Source organism: Sparus aurata, chromosome 5 (assembly GCF_900880675.1).
Source record: "Sparus aurata chromosome 5, fSpaAur1.1, whole genome shotgun sequence".
NCBI classification, from domain to species: Eukaryota; Metazoa; Chordata; class Actinopteri; order Spariformes; family Sparidae; genus Sparus; species Sparus aurata.
Window position 1 is genome coordinate 21589288 of NC_044191.1, and position 21821 is coordinate 21611108.

The 21821-nt window shown below is 40.2% G+C and overlaps 1 protein-coding gene across 1 annotated transcript; it reads left to right on the top strand.

The window, feature by feature from the left end:
* Positions 1-640: 640 nt before the first annotated feature.
* Positions 641-21517, top strand: castor1 (cytosolic arginine sensor for mTORC1 subunit 1). The gene is made up of 9 exons (XM_030417627.1): positions 641-997; positions 7205-7275; positions 11409-11602; positions 12144-12279; positions 14312-14435; positions 15198-15314; positions 15676-15758; positions 17430-17524; positions 20454-21517. The coding sequence occupies exons 1-9, from the start codon at positions 885-887 to the stop codon at positions 20523-20525; spliced, it is 1005 nt and encodes a 334-aa protein (XP_030273487.1). The 5' UTR covers positions 641-884; the 3' UTR covers positions 20526-21517.
* Positions 21518-21821: the final 304 nt, after the last annotated feature.

The following is a 21821-nucleotide window of genomic DNA, read 5'->3' on the forward strand; positions in this document are numbered from 1 at the left end:
ATTGTGATTTTCATCTTTTTTAGTACCTTTTCTATGCCGAGTTGGCAGCCATGTTGGTGCTGGGCGAGATTATGTAGTTCACTGAGTGGTTTTACACAAACTTGATGGTATTTATCTGCAACTTTGTTGCCTTGAAAATACATTCACTAAATTGACGAACATCATAGTTCATGGCACAATTCAAGCAGAATCAAAAAAACATTTGCTTTTCTTCATTCACTACCATACCACGATTCTCCGAAAAGGGTCCTAGGGGGTCAACCAGGGCTCTCTATGATGGGAAACAAGCAGAGACTCTCACACAACTCTAAAAACCTCTTGAACCACAACGTGTCCTTTTTATATTTCAATTTTTTATGCATTTTTGACATTTGGTTCCTAAAATGTGACTTACTTTAAGATTTCCCTTAAGCTCAAAACCGTGAAAAACATCCTCAGTCCGAATGGACATAAAAGTCCACATGCTAATAATACATTGGACTTTCTGTACTTTAATTTTGAGGCAAAAATCGCCGGAGCGGAACTTGAGCTTTCTTGTCACTCTCTCACACTTGACCACCCGCTACACGTGCGAGACACTTTAAAAATGAAATGTGCCTGTACCTTTAAGAGGAGGGGGCGTGTCTTCGTGGGGCTGTCCCTTTATTTGAATATACAGTAGTTGAGCGGAGCTGGAGTCGGGTTGCGTCGGATGTTTTTCGCCCTGTGTGCCGAACCCAGCGGGACATGGTGGTTGCATTCGTCGGTAATGCCCACCACCCAGGCCTGTATTTAACATTTTGAATGATAGCACTCAGCTAGTCCAGGCGTTTTCTCTCACCGCATGCACACACACACACACACGCACAGACAGACGGGAGACTGCTCTGTTCGCAAACGACAACATGGACTTGCACATACTGGACCACAGGCTACGGGTCACCAGCATATCCAAGAATGGGCTGGTGAATTTCACACACCCCCTGATTAAACTGATATTCCTCCGGAACAGGACACGGTAAGAAGACCCGCTGATCCGGGTCAGACGGTGTGTCTCGCTCCTGTGTGTGTGTGAGTCTGGTAATCCAGCACGGATGTGTGTGAGGTAACCTACAGCGCCTTTGCGTTCACTGGAGGTGGCCGTGCCATTGTTGGGGCTATTTTGTCTGTGCATGTCCTGATCTGCCTCTATTTTAAAAAAAGAAATGACATACTGCAGTGCACGCAGCTGTAGGCAATTACAGCAGTGTGTGACAGATATTTAACGTTTGGAAAACATCAGACAGTATAATTAAGTATTTATTTTCACAATGGAGGTAGAGCTCATCCCTTAGGTTCCTTTTCTGCAAAGCAATATGAAGCTGCACACAGTCCATTGCAACATGTTAATGTGTATTTTATTTTCCATGCATGGCTTCTGCTTCAAGCATCTAAAAAGAAAAAATAAACATGCACTACCCCACCACTGTATTTTGGTGGGGACTTTGTTTCTCGACCCTTGACCTCCTTCACCCAAACCCAGCATCCAAGCATTGCAAGTTGTCCGGATCTCATATTGGCGTTGGCACCAGTTTTCAGTTAATCCCTGGATATCCTCTCATTGTTATGTAATTGTTTATTGCTCGGGCTGCCCCACATATGCGTGGCCAGGAGATGAGCTCAGCAGCTGCCACCAAGCTGCCAATGATATGTGCCGGGGCAGTTTGCTCAAGTTGTAGGGAAATGTCAGGGAAGGTTTTCCTCCTCTTATCGCCTTTGGTGACGTCTGAGGTGTAGATACCACACTGTCCCAGAGGATTTGCTCATTGTAAGCATCCAGTAATTATCAGCAATAGAACGGTCCTTTTAATAATCAGCTTATAAGGCGACAGGACTAGTATACGCCTGCGTGAGGGATCATGATACTGTAAAAACGCTTGTTGTCCATTTCTTGTCAACTGGCAATGAGATATGTATATTGGTCAAACACTTCAAACCCGTCTTTTCACGCCTAGCTGCATCCACTGGCACTCATTTGTCACAGAGTATCAGGCAATACAGTAGGCTTTGACATGTCCAAACCAGACGCACTGTGTCATGGTGAATTGCAAAATATTATGAACTACTGTAGTGTGCTAATAAAGAACTAGTCACTGTGAGTAATACAGACATGTGCTGTTATTGCATCAGTGTTCCTAAGCACAACAGTTTTGTGATGAGTAATGCAAAACGTTCAAGAATTGCGTCCAGTCTCTCAGTCAGGATGTAATATATTTCAAAAGTATGAGCCTACATTTTTCAACTCAACATGCTCTGTTAAGCATTCGGTGTCTGTTAAAAAACAAAGCAGCCTGAGCCCAGAATGAGCCAGAAAAAAAAGCATGCAGGCTGCACTGGCTGCACAGGCCTGTCTGCTTTTCAGCATTTTGTTGTGCTTGCTTTGGAGTTATGTCACCGTACTGTGGCGTGGATGTATTTTTTGCCTTGTTTTTCCTGTTATTTTTTTGTTGCGGGGTTGTTTCGTCGTTTTTTTTTTCTTCCTCTGGTCAAACTATAGACAATGCAGATTGGGGAGTGGTGAAGAACTGAGTTCATGGCAACTCAAAACAATCGTGGAGCAAAAACAAGCCTGATTGCTGTGGTCGGTTTTAGCCATCTCCCTCTTTCAGGCCCCTGCTATTCATTAGAGAAGAACTCCCAGAGAATGTGCACAAAGTGATTTGAAAGCAGTCCTGAGCTGAATTTTAAAGAGGTAATCACTTTTAGGGGCCAGCCATATCCCAAATTGTAAGAGGGTCTTTTCCTCAAACATCATCCAACACAACTGAGTCATTACCACACCTGTGGTGCACTGGATGAAAGTGGACAAACACTTTGCCTGTCTAGTGATGAAACCCGTTGTTAATGTTTCATGACTTGACAGTGAGGACAGTTAGGACGTTTAAAGACAGGAGAATACCAGTTTTTGGAGTGTGTATGTGCAACTTCTCACATTCTTGCAAAAAGTGGATGAATGTAAACACAGACAGATGTGAATGAATCATCTCATGATTGGTGAAAAAATATGAATCATGGGATTGCAAGTGGTGAGTTTTTATTCTTACACTGTCCTTAGTTGCCCAGTATCAGCCCAGTCTATCGGCCTTACTGTAGCGTGGATGCAGCCCCGCAGGCTCCACACAGTCCTCCTTTCTTCTCTTTGGCGGCTCACTAACGAGAGCATGGGTTGGAACAATGCCTCAGCTGAGCCAGAAACCCAGTGGGGAGTTTTCCACTTGTCTGCTTCACTGATCTGTCATGGTTGGGGCTCTCGCTCCCCGTGTTTACACAAGGCGGCCCCCCTCTAATAACAAGAAGGGATTTCTATGAAAAAAACATCCCCATTGTTCTGCAAAAAAGAGGAGCTCGTGAGAACGCTGTAGATCTTTTTTTTTTAAGGAAGCTCCGATAGTAGTGGATCGTTTTGGTCGTCCACTGGCGATGAGGCTGAGATAGCTCAAGGCTAACTCCTCCCATGTCAACAACATCAGTTTGCTTCGCTCTTATCATGTTTCCTCAGCTGGAGCATCAGTTGCAGAGACCCCACCACCATCAACCCTCGCTACCTCGTCGCTGCTACCACCCGTCGGTTTGTGCAGCTGGATCAAAGTCCAGACCCTTGTGTGCTTGGTTTTCATCTTCCCCACTTGGCCGCTCCCTCGCTACCTGTTGCTTCCTCTTCTCTTTGGTTTATTTTCCCTCTCCTTTTCATGTGACTTCATGCCTCACTAAAAGGAGCTTGTTTTTTCAACTCATTACCACCACTGATCATACACAGACTATGCGGCCCTGTTAAAGAGTGCTGTACAAACATGTTTGATTAGTTGATTAATCATTGAGTCCTCGCAATGTGCAAAGGAGGGGCAATTGCCCGTCTCATGTTCCAACAGTCCAAAACCGAAGGAAAAGAATAGAAACAGCTTAATTTCATATTAGTGAAGCTAAAACTTGCAAATGTTCAGCAATAAATTGATAAGTGACTCACCCATTATCTATCAGACTTTTTGTGTGATTGATTTATTTAATCAGTGATTGTCATTTAGGAGGGAGGGCTGGTGGAAGTCTGTATTTTTATATTGATAATACAGACTTCTCGGAGAAATGGGAGGGTGAAGAGGAAGAAATGTTATGGCTTTTTCCAGGATGCTTCTTCAGAAGTGCTGGTCGAATGCCTGGCCGCTCCTCCCGACATCAATGGGTTGTGTTACGACCATTTCTGTACCTTTTCGATACAACAGCCAATCCCACTCACATCATACTCAGTCTGTGATTGGCCAGATCTGTGGAGGGAAAAATTGGAGTCAGTGTTAAAACCTGACTCTTTTTTTCCCAAAAAGTCAGGAAATTGACTACCGTTGATATCCCTAATTCTTTGGGACTGCAGGAAAAGAGAAGCTTAAAGCGTCAGTATTAGACAAGTTGGGAGTGAAACTCAAAAATCAACTTTCTTACAAAGCGAACCTTTCATGTAATGTTGGTAGCCTTCCCTCCTGTGCTTGGCTTCACTGCATATAACCCATCTTCCCAAGCCCACACAGTTTTCTGTTATTCCTCTTTTGCCGATTGAAACATCACAGCTAAACCACTTGTTCATTCAATTTTGCTTATTTGCTTTCATCTGTATGAGTATGACCTCTGATCTCTGACACTTCACCTCCCGAGCAGGGGCACTGGCTTGCGTAGGTTATTTTGCACTAACTTCTGTCCACAGATGCACTTTGTAGTTCACTTGTAGTTGCTGTTGAAAAGGCACTTTCATCATGATCTGACCACACATGATTAATGCCAGGGTCGGACAACACATGTACAAACCAGTCCTGTTAGAACTTTGTGCATTCTTTGGGCTCTACCTTTCCTCAACCTTTCTATTTTTACCCCACTTTATGTGTTGATGTTGAGACAGAGGGTAGATAGAAGTGTAAGGGCAGGATGCTTTTCACTGATAAATAACGCTATTTTACTTATTGTTGGTAAAAGCAACCTTACTTAGACTGAGTGATTTTCCGGTGTGCTTGCCAGTGGGCTTTAATGAAGCTTTGGTGAGGCATCTCATCCTTCTTAGCTGTACCTCACAAACAGGAAACCAAACGAGCACAGTTGTCACACAGATGGACTTGCCTTGGATTGCTCAACAACTCACAACCAATACGTTGCTGGGGTTTAGCTGCCTTACAGGTGTAATATGAGAGCCTTCATTATCTTCTCCAAAAGCACATCACATGTGATAAAGCTCTCCACTTGGATCATTCTCGCTTGCAGGGTAGATGCCTGGCTCACACAACCTGCAGGAAACTGCGAGATGGGGAAGGTAAAGGGTCAACAGGAAATAAGGGGGTTATTATAACACAATGGGCTGGCTCAGCTCGCTAGCACAGCTGATAGTTAGTGTTACAGTGTTCTCTTTTTGTCTCTCTGTGGGGTGATTGTCCCATCTCATTGCAGGGATTACTTTTTGCTGACTCAGGAGTTTGACTGTCTCACTCAGGCCTCTACTGTAATAGCCCCAGCTGAGTGATAAGCAGAGGAAGAGGAAGGTGCATCTCAGTGAGACGTTTTAAGAAAACAGGAATATGTAGCACTTCCTTTTTTCAGGGATTCAAAAAATAAAATTGGTAAGAACATTGTAACAAAGGGTTTGATTTGTTTTAGTAAATTTCTAGCGCAGCTTGTGGTCTATCTGTTAAGATAAGCCAGCAAAAACAGAACAGAAGTTTTTCTGTATGTTGCAACTTTACCCTTGTTTTAGTTTATTTTTTAAAGTTCTCCTCTTGTCATGACACTGTGGGTCAGGTTAACGCCCCAAAAACACTTGTTAGGGTTAAGAAATCATCGTGGTTTGGCATAAACTACCTGTTTTCTTCATTAGTAAAACAGCTGGAGATGGTCTGCCCTCATATGAAAAACAGTTTATGTGTACACAAAAAACGTGGACATGACTTTCCATCAAAAATATCTGGTTTTGGTATATCCTGATGATTGGACTGATTTTCAACACGAGTCTTGACACTGATAGAAAATCTTCCCCAGAAAGTCAAAAAAGACAAAACAGAAGCCCTTAGGAGTTTGAGTTGAGAGTGTATTTATAGCCTATAGTCTGGACTGTCAAGGTTGCCATTAATATCCAACTGAACTAGAGGCTACAAAGCAAGTCCAACTCCTCAGTTATGCAGTAATCAGTTCTCTCTGCCTACAATTCGACCACAGTCTCCCTTTTTTTGCGGTTTCACATACCAAAGATATTTGTTTGGATGTAGAACAACTGGAATTTATCAAATCCAGAAACTTGATTTGAATACTGGCCGAGAAAACAAAAGTAATCTAAATAATGTTCACTGCACAGTTCTTCCCTCAGCCAATACCAAATCCCATGGACCTATTTACTTTTTTTTTTTTAAACTTTTTCTTTCATAAAGGCAACATTCAATAAAACTGAACGCTGAGGCCAGACCAAGCAACAAACCTTTGAAAGCAAATGCTTTTGGCCCAGAGCCTGATGAAGACCCAAAGACTAGAACTGGAGAGATAAAAGCTAACTGTTATCAAAGAATTTAAAGGTTCAGTCTTGTGTGCGAGCAGTTATAAGATCCAAAACAACAACACCTTTATGCAAGCTGGGTTTTTTTTCTGTCTCTTCTTTGTAAATTTTTAACCCCAATGGGCTGTATCAGTTAGCACAGTGGCACCATCTTTTCAAATATTTAACCAAAGTGTCTCTTTTTATAGAACAGGATAGGAGAAGGCAGCAAGAGAAACTTTCAAAGAATCTTGGCAGAGACATTTCAGCAAGTTATAAACTTGGCTTTCACAGCAGATGCATATATACAAAAACATTCATTCTGAAACTCGCATTTGATCACATTCAGAATGTATTGCCTGGTCTTTCCTTGAACGCAACAGTTGGTAACTAAAGCAATGGCCCATTTTGATGCGTTCCCCACTATTAGCTGAAGACAAAGGAGTGAAGCAGGCATAATACTGAGCTCGGGCTAGAACCAATGTAGTGACAGACAGTCCTGGAATCTGTGAATTTCGGAGAAACCCATCCAACTGTCATCATGAGAATCTGAATCTTAGGTTGGGTACAAATGAATAAGACTGTTCCCTAACTCCCATTCTCCTTCTTCTCGTCTTTTCCTCCTGCATTTCATGTTTTCCTCCCTTTCCAACCATGTGTCGGTCTCTATCTGTACTTCCTATCTCATTTCAGATGTAAGTTTTTCAGTCTGACGGAGACACCAGAGAACTACACAGTTGTCCTCGATGAGGAAGGATTCAAAGGTAAAACACCCGTTTGCACACATACGTATCTCAGATTTGTCCTGAAGTACACAACATTTTTGAAGTATCATGTTTGGCAGCTAGAATACATGAAATGAATTTCCCTCGTACAAACAGAAGATGACGCAAGACATGTTCTGATGAACGTCAACCAAACAGACATTTAGGGAAGCTACTGCCATCTTTGAGTTTGGAAACTTAAAGGGGGAACTCCACCAATTTCACACGTAAAAATCAGTTTAGCAGTGAAGGGGAGAACTTTTTAACTTTGTCAAGTCCATTGCATAGGATATGTAGGATCAATCTTTTTCTACTGCAACAGTTTTTACCCTTTTTTTGGGGGGGGGGGGCAGGCAGTCTTTTTTCACTAGTTCCCCAACTATATTGAAATTGCTGCACTGCCCTTTTTGAGAAAAGGCAAATGTTTATCATAAGATTCAGTATGTTTTTTTGTATTCTTAAACCGCTGTCTTCTACTTATTTTAATATTTATCAGCTGGGAGAATCTCCAACAAATTGTGTCACTTTCTGTATTAATGTGCCACTAATCTTAAAACATGGTAGCTCATAAATAATATCTGGTCTTGAATTTCAGCCTAGCACTTTGTGTTTTAACAGTCCAATGTTACTTCCTTCCTTCTTTGTTTCCCTCACACAGACCTCTCGAGGTAGGATGGGTGTATACGGCCACACAATCTAGGAAAACAGAGCTGTACATGACCCAAATTCTCTGCAAAAATAAGTCTCGACAGCTTAAAAAAGTTTTAAGATGCACTGATTGGGGTCAAAAGTTAAAGCTGCACTTGAAGTTAAATACCCTGATTAAGTAATTTGTCACAACTTCAATGCATTTGAATAGAAAAGTATAGTTTAATTTCTCAGTTTAAAGTCAAATTTTGAACAAATAAGATTAAGTGCTACCAGTTTTTTTTGTTTGTTTGTTTTTCAATAAGTTTATTACCTTCGCCAAGGAGGTTATGTTTTCACCTGTGTCTGTATATTGGTTGGTTGGTTGTTTGGTTTATTTGTCATCAGGTTTACATGAAAGACTGCTGAACAGATTTCCACAAAACTTGGATGGGGGATCGGAGGTCTCAGCCCAGAATTGACCCCGTTAACTTTTGACGCATCCGGAAATCCTTTGTCCCTTTTTTTTTAACACTGTGGGATAGGGCCTTTTCCAACATTTTCATTAAATTCTCAGGGAATACTGAATCTTGCGGTGTATTTGGGTGGCTGGTAATCTGAGGGAGTACGAAAGATGGCTATTGGGACTTGGCAGCAATATAGTTGTGCAATTCCAGTTTATATCACACATTTTTTGGGTTGGAACTTCTCAAAAGTCTGCATATATTTCCCTTCTTTTCCTTTTCAGAAACATAAAGTGGATAATTTGCATGTTGTCTGACAGTATGTCAGGCAATTTTAGCAATTTCCTAAGCAGCTTTCAGACTAATCAAAAGATAATGGATAGATTCACAGTTAAGTGTCTCTCAGTGTTTTGTAACCTCCTCTCTGACCACCTCCTGAGGACATAGTCAACAATATACCTTTAAGTCAGGCAGCCATTTTTTTTGTCTGGTCCATTTACACAGATGTATTTGTTAAAGGCATATATCGCCTCCGGGTGCTCTGTTTCTCTCCTTGTCTCCTTTGCTCTCCTTCTAAGTGCCTATTTTAAGAGGGGAAAGCTGGTGTAGCGAAGCCACAAGGGGCCGCCTGTGACAAATTACGCCAACCAGAACAGTTGCTCTTTGAAGGGGAGTAAAGAAGAAGGGGAAAGCAGTGTTAACTGCAGGAGATAGACAGCATTTGGTTATGTTTTTCAGTCCCTTGAATGTTTGCCACTTCTGAAGGTTTTCAGGGCTTTAGATAAAGTTGTATTTCAAGCATACAAAGTTCGGTATTCAGAAGTTATTCGCTCTCTTAAACAGTTTTGCAGTGCATGAAGAGTGAGAACCTGTTTAATGATTAATAGTTAAGACCTGTTATTCAAGTTGTACTTATTAAAGGTTGCTGTGCACATCTCCAATATCTCTTTTTTTCAGCTTCTTGTTCACTTCCTGGATAGACACCTGTTTCCCATGTAGCCTCCAGCTTTCACTCAAGTCTTGTTTCAGAACAAAGATTGAAATATCCTGCTTTTCCGTTTAGGCTCAGAGTCTTGATTTGTTACAGCCTGAGGGTTAACCCTGTTCATCTCTTCTATGGATCTGTGCGCCTGAGAGCATTAATGGTTGGTATCAGATCACACTTTATAGCCAAGCATGTTGTGTTGTTGTAGGTGCTGTTACTCTCTCTTGGCTATAAGTTGTACTTGTGTTACCATGTGGTTTAAATAGTAAGAGTCTAGTAAGGGTGAAGGAAGAGAGAGGAGGTGGGGGAGAGGAAGTGTGTGTGCATTAGACTGAGCAGCAAAACAAGCGGAAGTTGTTACTTAAAGCTGCCACAGAAGTTCACACGTTCACGAACATAGTGATGCATGAGCGGTGACAAATTTGTGATGATGTGCAGGCCTTGAAAACTTACCAAATGACTATTGTTATCACTTTAGAAATTTAAGTGCTGGTGCTTCTCTGGTTCAGTTTAGAATAGTTTTCAGTTGGTTTTTTTTTTTGTGGGTTTTTTAAATGTACATGAAACTGTATTCCTGGTGCTGCTGGTTTGGCTCCTTTCAAGCTATGATGTTTACCACTTTCAGAAGTATTCAATACTGTGTGAATCACATAATTTGGGGAGGTTTGCACCTGCAGCATGAGCCTTACTTCAGGGGAACTTGTATTTGGTATTGGAATTTGTTTCATTTATGTTGCAGTTACACCCTTATTGTTGTGCTTTGTGTTCTAAAGTATGTTAAAACCAGTTCTTTTTTTTAAAGTAAAGGAGATAGTGTTAATCTGCCTGGTTACCTCAGGTTAAGTCATTTGAATTGCAAGATTTGGGGACATGCAAGAGACCGATTGAAAAAATAATTGTCAAAAAGGGCGGCACAAAGGCCGAGACATTTTTAGTCCCTCCTATGGGTCAAGTTCCAAAAATACTGCATCCTACATTTGTCACTGAGCAACTCGGTCGCTGTTTCATCAACCCTCCCCAGCATTACAAATGCTCTCCTCTTTGAAACTGCACGGCCCCAGTTTATGATGCACGTGTTCTCTCAAATATTTGACAGGTCGGATCTGAAGTTAAACACACAAATATGGGATGGAATGCTCCTTTAAAACAGCATCAGCTGCTTCTAAATGACTGTATTTTAAAGGTGCAATATGTGAGATTTTATTTGATGTTCAAAAGTGTACTTAAATTATCAATAGAATGAGAAGAGGTTAAAGTTACAGTGTTGCAGAGATATTTACTAATGTTTGCACTAGGGGTGGGTAAAAATATCGATTCATCAGTGCATTGCAATATATTTTTTCCCAATTCAATATCGATTCATAAAATCCTCTGAATCCTCCGGGGAGAGAGGGGGGGTCAGTGTCAACGTTTACCCCCTCGTGTCTAGCCGGAGGGTGGAGGGACCGAGGTTATGTCTGTTTATGTCAGACAAAAATGTACCATGCAGTCCCAGAAACAATGGCACTCTCTCAGCTTAACTATGGTTGCACTTTTTTATAACTAAATACATGGAGTACCTTTGTTTACATTTCAATTCGAACTAGAACTTCCTAGAGGAAAGATTTATAATTTAAGATGAGTTTTTTAAATTAAAAAATGATCAACTCTAATGAATTATTTGTTTATTACTACTTATTACTGAATTGATATCGAAGCATTTAAGTCAATATTGAATCGAATCGATATTGAATCGAATTACGACCTAAAGAATCGAAATCGAATCGAATCATGAGGATCTTAACAATACCCAGCCCTAGTTTGCACACATTGTTTTGAGTATGAAGTCGACAGGTGGCAAAATGTAACATATGGCACCTTTTAAACGTGTCTTTCAGACGTGCTGCGCAGTGAAATGAAGTCACTGAAACGCTGTTGAATTACCTAGATGTCTAAACAAAAAAAAAAAAGCTTTTGCAATTCACTCCCAACTGGGAATGTTCACTATAATACCCTATCATAAAGTCATGCAGAGTGTTCATATGCCCACTGACCCAATGATTTTTGACCCCACTCAGAGCTCCAGCCTTCAGAGCATCTCAAGGTAGAGGGCTCCATCTGGCTGCCGCTCAATGTGGTCTCCAATGGCAACGCCTCCAGCAGCTCTCAGGCAGTCGGAGTGACCAAGATCGCCAAGTCGGTCATCGCCCCTCTGGCCCAGCAGCACGTCTCCGTCTTCATGCTATCCACTTATCAGACCGATTTTATCCTGGTGAGTTCAATCTATTTTAGTCTTTTTTGGGTATTTTTGCTTCACTCTATTCCACATAGAGAAAGAGGCTTTCTAGGCAGTTGACTGTTTCATTCAGAGACGCCTGGGGCAATTTTTCAAACTCTCTCAATGTGTAAGAACTCCTCACCTCTTATCTCGCAGTGCAGCCTTTCCCACCACTGAGCTCTGCCAGACAAAAGGAGCTGCGGTGTCTGTTTTTGTCCACTCACCAGTTTTGTAGTCAAGGAAGAATTGACTCCCGACAGAGCTGAGCGCACTGGAAAGTTAGTTGATGTATTACATGCGAAAGTGTTAAGTGAGCAAAAATAGATAACACCTTTACAGAAGTTTAGTCAGCAAGTATATTAATGGTCGACACACTGGGTGAGCTTGAGTATCACCTTAAAGAGAGTCAGTGCTGTACCCTGAAATGACACCACATATACAGATATCCTGCAAATGAACTCCTTGAAGTCTATAGACAAACGCCGAGTTAGCTCTTAAACCATCAATATTTCTCTTTCAAATCTGTTTTGTGTAGGTGAGAGAGAAAGACCTGTCTATAGTCATCAGCACTCTGGAGGAGGAGTTCAATATGTACAAGGAGGTGGGAGGAGAGTCTGTACCCATGCATTGTCTGGATGTGTCCAACGGCCTCCAGAAGAATGGCAAAGAAGGTAAAGGTCACGGTCCTGTCTAGTATATAAATAAATATATAAATTGAGCTCATCTCAGAGGACTGGGTTCAGATCCTCTAGCACCACCCTCAGGTTCTTTGAGCACAGTGTAAAGACTTCAAATACATATCAGCTGATCTTGAAGCATGGTCACAGATCACTGAAGAGACATGTGAGTGAACAATACATCATTGCTTTTTCTCTGGGACTGAAGGAGTAACTCAAGTAGAGATGTTGTAGGATTTACTAATGATAAAAACTACTCAAGTAAGAGTGTACAAACAGCTTGTTAGAAGATCAGTCTTGAGAAAATTGTCACACATAGATGATGAAACCTCTGTGCACTACACCGTAAAACAGTTTTAGGTGTTGATGTCATGACTGAGAAAGGGTGTGAGTCACTTTTCAGTAGAAGTCCATCTGGCACGCTCCCTGCTGAGGTCAGAATAACATTTGTGTAACTCTGCACGTCTATAATTGAACTAAAGGAAGTTATATTTGTACTTTTATGGTTCAAACACGAACATGCTGTATATTTCATAGTCGGTATTAAACGCACATCTGTTGTTGCCTTCGTAAGGCGGCACTGTAATACATTTCACATCAACACCAGAAAATGAAAGCTGTTTAATATACCACTTTACAAAGAACTGTGCATAAGCCAATTTAAACATTTAAATAGGCATCAGGTAAACTCGTATTTTCCTTTTAGAAATCCAATTCTACATACAGAGCATGTAAATGTTATAAAATAGACATTAAGAGGTTGTTGCTCATAATGTCTGATCAAGCTGTGGACAGCGCCTTTAGTAGTAAACGGTCAAGCTTGAATTGCTAATGGGTCAACCGAAGGAATAAATATGCAAAAATCATAATAAAGCAACTTTCTGGAGAGAGACTGTTGATTGTTGAGTCTCATTCCATCCATCCATCCATCCATCCATCCATCCATCCATCCATCCTTCCATCCTTTCATCCCTCTGTCCATCCATTATCTGGAACCAATTGCAGTACACCAGCTCATCACAGGGCTGAGTCTTATTTCCAGGTTGTCGAATACCAGTGCTTGGGTAAACGGCTCTGTTCGGACGCCTCGTGTCAGTATTGAGGAATGGGATTTCGAAATCAACTATCTTTTTCCCAGAATCATTTGAAAATTACAAAGAGTTGCAGTCCCATCCCAGTTTATGACATAATACAATGAAGCAATGCAAACAGGCTGGGTAGAACATAAAGGAACTGCATTGAATTACTCTTCCCTTTACAGGAAGGATCATACATTACAGGACATGCTGTGCAGTGAGGGTAGAACATGCAGAAAAAATCTGTCAACCCTCTCACAATCTTTCATATCTTTGCATCTCTAAGATGTCGTCTTTGTCTCAACATATAAGAGAACAACGTATATTTTGTTCGACATGCTGTTAGACTAGTTTGGAATCTTTTCAGCCACAACTGTTTTGCTTTGTAGAATGCAGATTGTCCGACGAACTGTAGACACAGTAGTGACCTAATTGCATCATGACAAGAGCAGAGATGGAGGCGAGTTACTGGTTTCTCACCACTAAATCAGTATTTAATGTGGTCACTATGGTAAGGACCAATCAAATTGTGTAACATAATTCATAAAGTAAATACATCTGAACACACATCCGCTCAGAATACATTATATTATTCAAACATTTTTTAGGTTTCTTCTGTATCAAAGTAGTCAAGTGATTTTTTGCAGGAAACAGGAAATTCTAATAGCTAATTCACATTTAATGGTGCCAGAATGTTAACAAATATGGACCAAACAAACAATGAAGTCATGATTTTATGTGAACGGCTTCCACAGTGTCAGACAGAATGGTCCTCCCTAAAGCTTTTTAAAACCAGGAATTTGTGAAACTGTTTAATGGGTTAAAATGTGAGGAGATAATTAGATGTTCTAAAGTAAAAACACAGTTTTTAATTTGATAGAAGATATAAGAAAGATGCGCACAATACCTCTGTTGGAGACCACGAACTAACACTGTCCATGCTCTTCCAGCCATGCAGCCCACAGTCCACCCGGTGCTGATCCCACAGAACCAATTCTGTGTCATGTCTCTGGACCCGGACACACTGCCGTCCATCGCCACCACGCTCATTGACGTCCTCTTTTACTCCAACAGGTGAGACGCCACTTACAAGCCCCATTCACACTGCCGATGGCATGTGAGGATCCAGCGAGGGAGGGGTGAAATTTTGCTCTAGCACTGATCCGCCACTGGAGGTAGTATCAGGGCCATATTATTGGCGAACCGAACCAGTGTGAACGGATAAGCCAGCGGCGCGGAGCAGGGGCGTGTTGATCGTACAATATGATAACTGCACAGGTCCCTCACTCAACTTAATAAAGACAAATTTCCCACAAAGCAACTTTACATGACCAAACTAAAGTAACGTAGGAACTGTAGCTGTCTTTGGAAACTTATATGAGGAAAAAAAAATGCCACAGTTGTACGTGGAGAGGCGTCCGTCCTCCTGTCTGTCCTCCCGCCCATCATACCAACTCTTCATCACATTTCTGCCCGAAAAACAGCATGAAAAGGGCTGACACCACTGCAATTCCTCTTAACAACACAAGGTGGCAGCACATGATGCAAACTAGACAGCAGTAAACAGGCTAATGGTTATTACAACTTTGACATTAAACGTGGCAATAGGACATGTAATTCTTTCACATCAGTTAAATGAGCACTGATATGATTTCTGCAAACTTGGACACATAAAGCAATAACTGAAATATTGTAAATATAGAGGATTATTGTGCAGGCACTATTTCATACAATGCTTTTCTTTGTTTTTTAAGTTTAAGAATCAAAAGCATTTTATATTAAAAAAAATAATGATTTACATTTTTTGTCTCACTGAGTGTTTCTCCTCCTCTCTAGTCCTAAAGAGGACGCACAGTCGTCTCCCAGCCAGGACTTGGACTGTATCAAGTTCTTCTCCTTCTCCCTCATTGATGGCTACATCTCACTGGTGATGGACACCGAGGCTCAGAGACAGTAAGGCTACTCCACCTTTGCATCCAGCTGTTTTAATGGCATGATTTACACACTGTCAGCAAATGAATATAAAGTAGTAAATAAAGGTATTAAAATACTTATCAAGTACAGTTTACCCCAGTCCATTTCATTTCTGAACCTCAAAAGTTCTATGATGACACTTTTTCTTGCAGTTCTTAATTTACTCTACTTCACGTTGTTGCCCTGTTTTTTCATTGTTTTGTATGCTTTGTGATGTTGCAGTATCTGTATTTGCAAGCATTTATGTGGCGTTTGCTAAAGGGGGGTTTTCCCCTGTCCATCTCTGAAACAGCTTTGAAATACGTGGAATACAAAATAGTGCCTGATCTTTGTGCTCTAGGTTTCCTGCCGATCTTCTCTTCACCAGTTCCTCAGGGGAGCTGTGGAGAATGGTTCGTATAGGAGGACAACCACTGGGCTTTGGTAAGGCAACTCCCTTTTTGATATAACATACAAAAATTATTCATTTACTCTATAACCATTGCTATAACCAAGTTAATTCGATGTCTGACTGGTGCCATCACTCAGATTAGAAATCTTTAAGGTTATACAAGTGGTCAGAATCTGACCGAATGTGTGAATAATCTAAATAAAGTCTGCATACCTATCACACAGAGCAAATTAATGATGTCCTATCCATGGTCTCTCAATGCCTATAGAAATATCTCAGGCCCAATCCCAATATGCACACTCACAGACTCACAGACTTTGTGGCGCATTCCCAGTAACTTTACGAGGGTTTAGGGGTGTCCCACTGTCAAACTGTGAGGCGATTGAGGGCTCTCTCAGCCACTCTCTCACATTTCTGCGGACTTTGCCTGAGGGAATTACCCACAGTTTATAACATCTTACCGGTTAACACAAGGTTACCGTGGGTTACAGGGGACAACCAAAAAGGTTTTTAATTCACAGATGTAAACTTTCAAATCACAACATCTGACATTTTCTCCAAGAACTAATTCTATTTTAAATCACAAACTACAAAACTCACAACAAAAAAAGTAATCCGTTTTGAAACATTATGGAACTTCTCGCCCTGAAACCTCTGGTTTTGTTTCTATTAATGTCTATGTTGTTTCCCTGTTTTTGTTACTATTATAAGGCTATATATTTAAAACATAATATAAAAAAATCCAAAACCTCCAGGGTAAACGCCACAAAGCGCTGTCCTGTTCCTATTGTACCATTTTAGCCCCTTGCAGACTCTCTCACTTAAAGACTTTCTAAGTGATGTCATCTTCATCCCAAAGGGCTCAGGTCTTAAGGCCCAAGGGAGGACATTGGGATTTGGCTCAACTAATTGACACCACCATGACTCTACAGTAGCAATATCTTTAACATTTTTGAGGCAAAGAAAAAAAGTTCTTTCAACAGGAGATTAAAATGGCTGGTTTTTATCACTGTTGTATGTGACTCACATGTTTTATGATGTATGAATTCGTCAGTGTGGCTGGAAGAAATAAAACACAGTAATAATAATTGTGGGCAGTGTTAATGATGAAAATTGCATTTTAAATGTGTCTGCTTGTGTGTGTGCACGTACATCCTGTGACTAATAAATGATTTATTTTTTGTTTTTTTGCTTAGTAAGATATGTAAGGGATTGAGTAGTTTTTGTGAAACATATGTGAATGTGGCTACTGTGAGTTATGTTGTCTTTTTATCTGTCCGTTTTTCGATGACCTTTTTTCCTACTTGGAGTTTGTAGTGAATCTTATTCACAGAATTATTAAAATGATACAGAAGAGACTTGAAGTGGTAACAATTGTAAAAAAAATTACAATCAAAATGATTATCCTCTAGTGATTTTATGCAATTAAATATCTTAAATCTGGCTTAATAACACCTTTTCTCAGGATAAACTCCTTGATGTATCATATTGCTTTCAAGGGGGTGTCAAACATACATGTCACATGTCACATTGGGCAAAGCGATTAGTACAAGACACAAAATATAACACAACAATGACAGCACAAACAACAAATAGCCAACAAAAAACTACACAAAACCATTAACAACATATTCCAGTCAGAAATCATGTTTGTGACACTAATTCAATTGTCGTTCTGCTTCACTCTCTCCATGTTCTTTCAGATGAGTGTGGTATAGTCGCCCAGATTTCTCAGCCTCTAGCTGACAGCGACATTTCTGCCTATTACATAAGCACCTTCAGCTTCGACCACGCTCTGGTGAGTCCAGCATCTGCACGTCATTAGTTAGGACTCCACTGTGGCTGTCATAGAAGCCAAAACCTAAAACTGAATAGGTTTGTGACTCAAGTGATGGTTACTTTTAGCTCAGATATTTGAGGATTTCAGGTTTGGTCTGTGTTTCTAAATGTGGGAGATGTAGGTAGATAAAGAATGAGCATACGTAACATTAAACAGCATTCCTGTGAGGTTGTATCAAGAGGAATTCTTAAGGCAGGTGGTTCCAAATTAGTTTGAGGGTGTTTTTCTAATGATCCAAGTTTGTCCGTCGGCTTTGAAAAATTATCCTTTGGATCTGCATTTTTTTCATCGACAGTTAAGAAATCAAGGTTTAATCTACCTACGTCATTTTGACACTTTCTACCTGTCTGGAGTCTGAACTTGACCGAACCAGTACAGAAAGACATACGTTTGTCCTCAATGTTAAAACATTTTGAGAGTTTTTAATGCATAGCATAATGTTGAAATCTTTTTCAGCAAGAAACACTTAAACTAACTCCTAGTATGTCCTTGGTGGTGTGTGTAAATGTTTGTTTGATGCTGAAACTCCACACGGTTACTGCATGTTTACCTCAATATTGCTTTTGTTTTCCCTTTTACTACACAGTGGTTGCATTGGCCGCATCTGTCTGTCTTAGTCAGCATCTCCTGCGAACTGAATTATCTACATTCAGTCGGTGATTTATCTAAAACTTACAAGAACAAGTTTATCAGGGTCATTACCCAGAAACTTATCACAGAAAATCAGACAGTGAGTGAATCAGCAAAACTAAAATTCCCTCCCACATCAATGAGAGACAGCGGTGGATGCATTATTTATAATCATCCTTCCGCTGTCAATTAACAGTGGAGAAGGCTGATGTTTTTTCAAATGATAACACTGTGTGCAACTGTGTTGTAGTTTCTGTTTTGCCGTTTCTGTAAATTTGTGGGTCATTGTGAAGACTTTTCTTCATTTTAGTTGAAATAGAGTCAATTATAAAATCTTGGTGCACCAATGATGAATTACATTAGGTGTCTTCTGTTGGTGCATTAGTGATAATCCTGTATCTTTCTGCTCCTCTGCTCCCATCTCTTTGCATCACTATGCAGCGTGTTCACACAAGCGTCTGGTCTTGGATATTCAAACTTTTTAATCGGTCAAAAGTGAATAAAGGGTGGGCCTCATGATGGTGTTGAATCTTTGGGTATTCCGCGTATATTCACTGGTTCTTCAGAAAGTTTTCAAAATGAATGTTAAAGATACGTTTATAGCTGTATTACACAATCTGGCAGGTCATAGAGCTTAACCATAGGGTGTCTTAGTAAGAGGAAGTCGTCATCACTCTTTGTCACTGACATGAAACTCTATACTTACCGGAACTTTGTAAACATGAGGTGGAATTAGTGTTAACCACAGTCCAGCCTAATAATAACTAATTCCATTGATAAAAACTGAACTAGCTGTGACATCACAGTATCTGCCACTCGTCCACTTCGGAGAAATCACTTGTAAATAAATGCAATCAGGGGGATAATTTCTTCAATGCCTTAGCTTTGTACTAGATTGGAAAGTCATTTGACACTTTGACAGATATAGTTTAAATCTTCAACACTATAGAAAGGTTTGTGGAATGACATGTATAATCCAAAAACAAAAATCGAAACTGTCAAACACTGCAAGAACATATAAATATGATTTTCAGATTTGAAAGTCCATTATTTGCAAGGCAGTGTTGTGTTAAAGTAATATTTTTAGGCCGTATCATGATATATGAAATAAACATCGATATTTTTAAATCTTCTTCAAAGCCCTGAATAAATATAAGGACTGGGCGATAGAAAAGCACAATATTTTCAGCCAAATATGTTCAAAATCAGTACGGATTGTGCAACAATATTGTAGGGATTACTACTAGTACTTTCACAAAAAAGTAACACAGTGACATTGTTGATCAATAATCATCAGTGATGGAAATATAATGATTAAGTGAGTAAACACAAGTATAAGAACAAGTACATTCGCTTAGTAAGTTCAGAAAATGGCATCACTTTACTGTAATGCAGTCTTTAAAAGCAGGAAAAGAAAATACTTATACCATATTACAATATAACGATATCCAAAATCTGAGATGGTATGTGGGGGTGGCTGTGGCTCAGGGGTAGAGCCAGCAACTTGTTATCTGGAGGTCGCTGGTTCGATTCCCATGGTCTGTATGTGGAAGTGTCTTGGTGCAAGATACTGAACCCCAAACTGATGTTATTCCGGTTGTCTCATATCATGATAACTATATTTTCTATACAACCTTCTTCTTATAATCCATACTTTTCTTGCACAAATCTGCATAACCAAAGTTTTTATAAAGAAAAAAGATGAAAGTCATTTAGAAAGCTATGGATTTAATAGTTACAGGAACAGAAATGGTTTCCTGCCTGTAGAGCGAAGCCACGTCACTAGAACATGTGAAAGAACATGTGCATATGGGATGACGGGGAGGTCACAGTTTGTCTCATATTTCAGTGAATTAGTCAGAATATTTTTATCTTGAACAAAGTCGAGGGGAGATTCCAGTTAATACCAGTGAATTTCAATGGAAGCACTGCATGTGATAGATCCAAATAGTGTAATGACATTCATGTGACATTTCGGCTCTTGATCACAATAAAATCACAGGGTTTCAAAGACCCAGATTTGATAAGGAGAACAATCATGAAGAAACATTTTGATAGGGAAATTAAAAATGAAAGAAACTTTGATAGGGATCACGAAATGTGAAGCCTTGTCTCAGTTTTTTTTCTTGCTTTGGTTGCACAAGTCTAACATCTTTTTCCACTTGGTTATGATAATGATTCTTTGTATGTATTTTGGCATTTGAAAAGTTCCATGCACAATTTTCTCATTGCAAAACTTTGCTCTAATATTTTCTAGGTCCCTGAGGAGGACATTGTCAGTGTGACGGACATGCTCCAGCATCAGAGGAAAGAACCAGCCACGAGTTGATTCCTGAAGCCCTGTCTGAGCTGGATGATCCTGGATCAATGTGCCACCCCTCACTCCAGCTTCGGTAGCCAGGGGTGGCAGGCCAGCAGGAAGAGAGGCTAACCCCGTGCCTAGACTAGCACTGCATCGCCAGCAGTATTAACTCCTACAAACTTGCCATGACCACCAGAAGCGCTTCTCTACGGTGTGCACATGCAGTTTGTTTGTGAGGCCTCCTGTTTTTCCTTTTCTAGAGCAGGATGCACTGAATCCCAGGGGGCCTACAGGCTCACACATGCACATCAAAATGCACAATCAGTCCTAAATGCATCCAGACACACACACACACACATTCGCACAAGCACAAAATCAGACATATGAACATGTATGATAGACCCCCTCGCAAATACAGGAACTCTTGAGGTTTGGTCTGAAGTTGAGTTGTTTAGATGAAACATGCATTTCACACAACTTAAACACAAAACTTAGTCTTCCAGCAATGTTCATATCATATCATGCCATGTGTCTAAACCCTTTTTTCTTTTAATCAAAGGCCATTTGCAAGAATAGCAGTTTCCCTTTTTTGTGAAACTGAAAGAGTGAAACTTGAAATGAAAGGCAGTTCTGAGAATGTCGATCTTATTTTCATGCAAAAGTGAAATGAGGATTTCTATTTTTTTGACAATGGGGCTCACTCGTTTTTGGTTTGAAATAAATGCGCTGGTAGTACTTATATATTTGAATTACTACAAATGCTGTCAAGCAGGACAGTAGGCTTGGTGAGTGTTGTTTTTAAGAGGTCATAATTTCTTAACCATAGTATTACCCAAGGTCAATAACACTATGTCTTACTTTTTTGTTATTTGCACAATAAACTTTTACTTTAGGTAATGTCACTTAGATGTTTTCTTTGGTACAACTACAATTTGTAAAATTTGAAGTAAAAAGATATTCTGTAAACGTTTGTAATTTTTTGTGCTGCTTCATTCAATAAAGACCACTGAAAATAGGTACTCTCTGTTGACTTCTTGGTCCAAGTTAAAGACACGAACATATGTTCCATTAAATATGACTTAGAGCAAGAGTTATTCATCATGTATGAGTCATAAATATACAAAGCCAGGCTGTTATTTGTGGTATTAACAGGAATTAAACTGAGAAAAAAAAGCCTAACTTTTTAGCTGCAGGTTTGATCTATCGTTCATGATTCATTAGTGAACAGTGTGTAAGGGTGCATTTTGACCCATTAGTGCTGTGAGACAGCATCTGCCTGTTAGAGTACCTGCTTGGCCAACATTTATTTGTAAAACTTTGGGG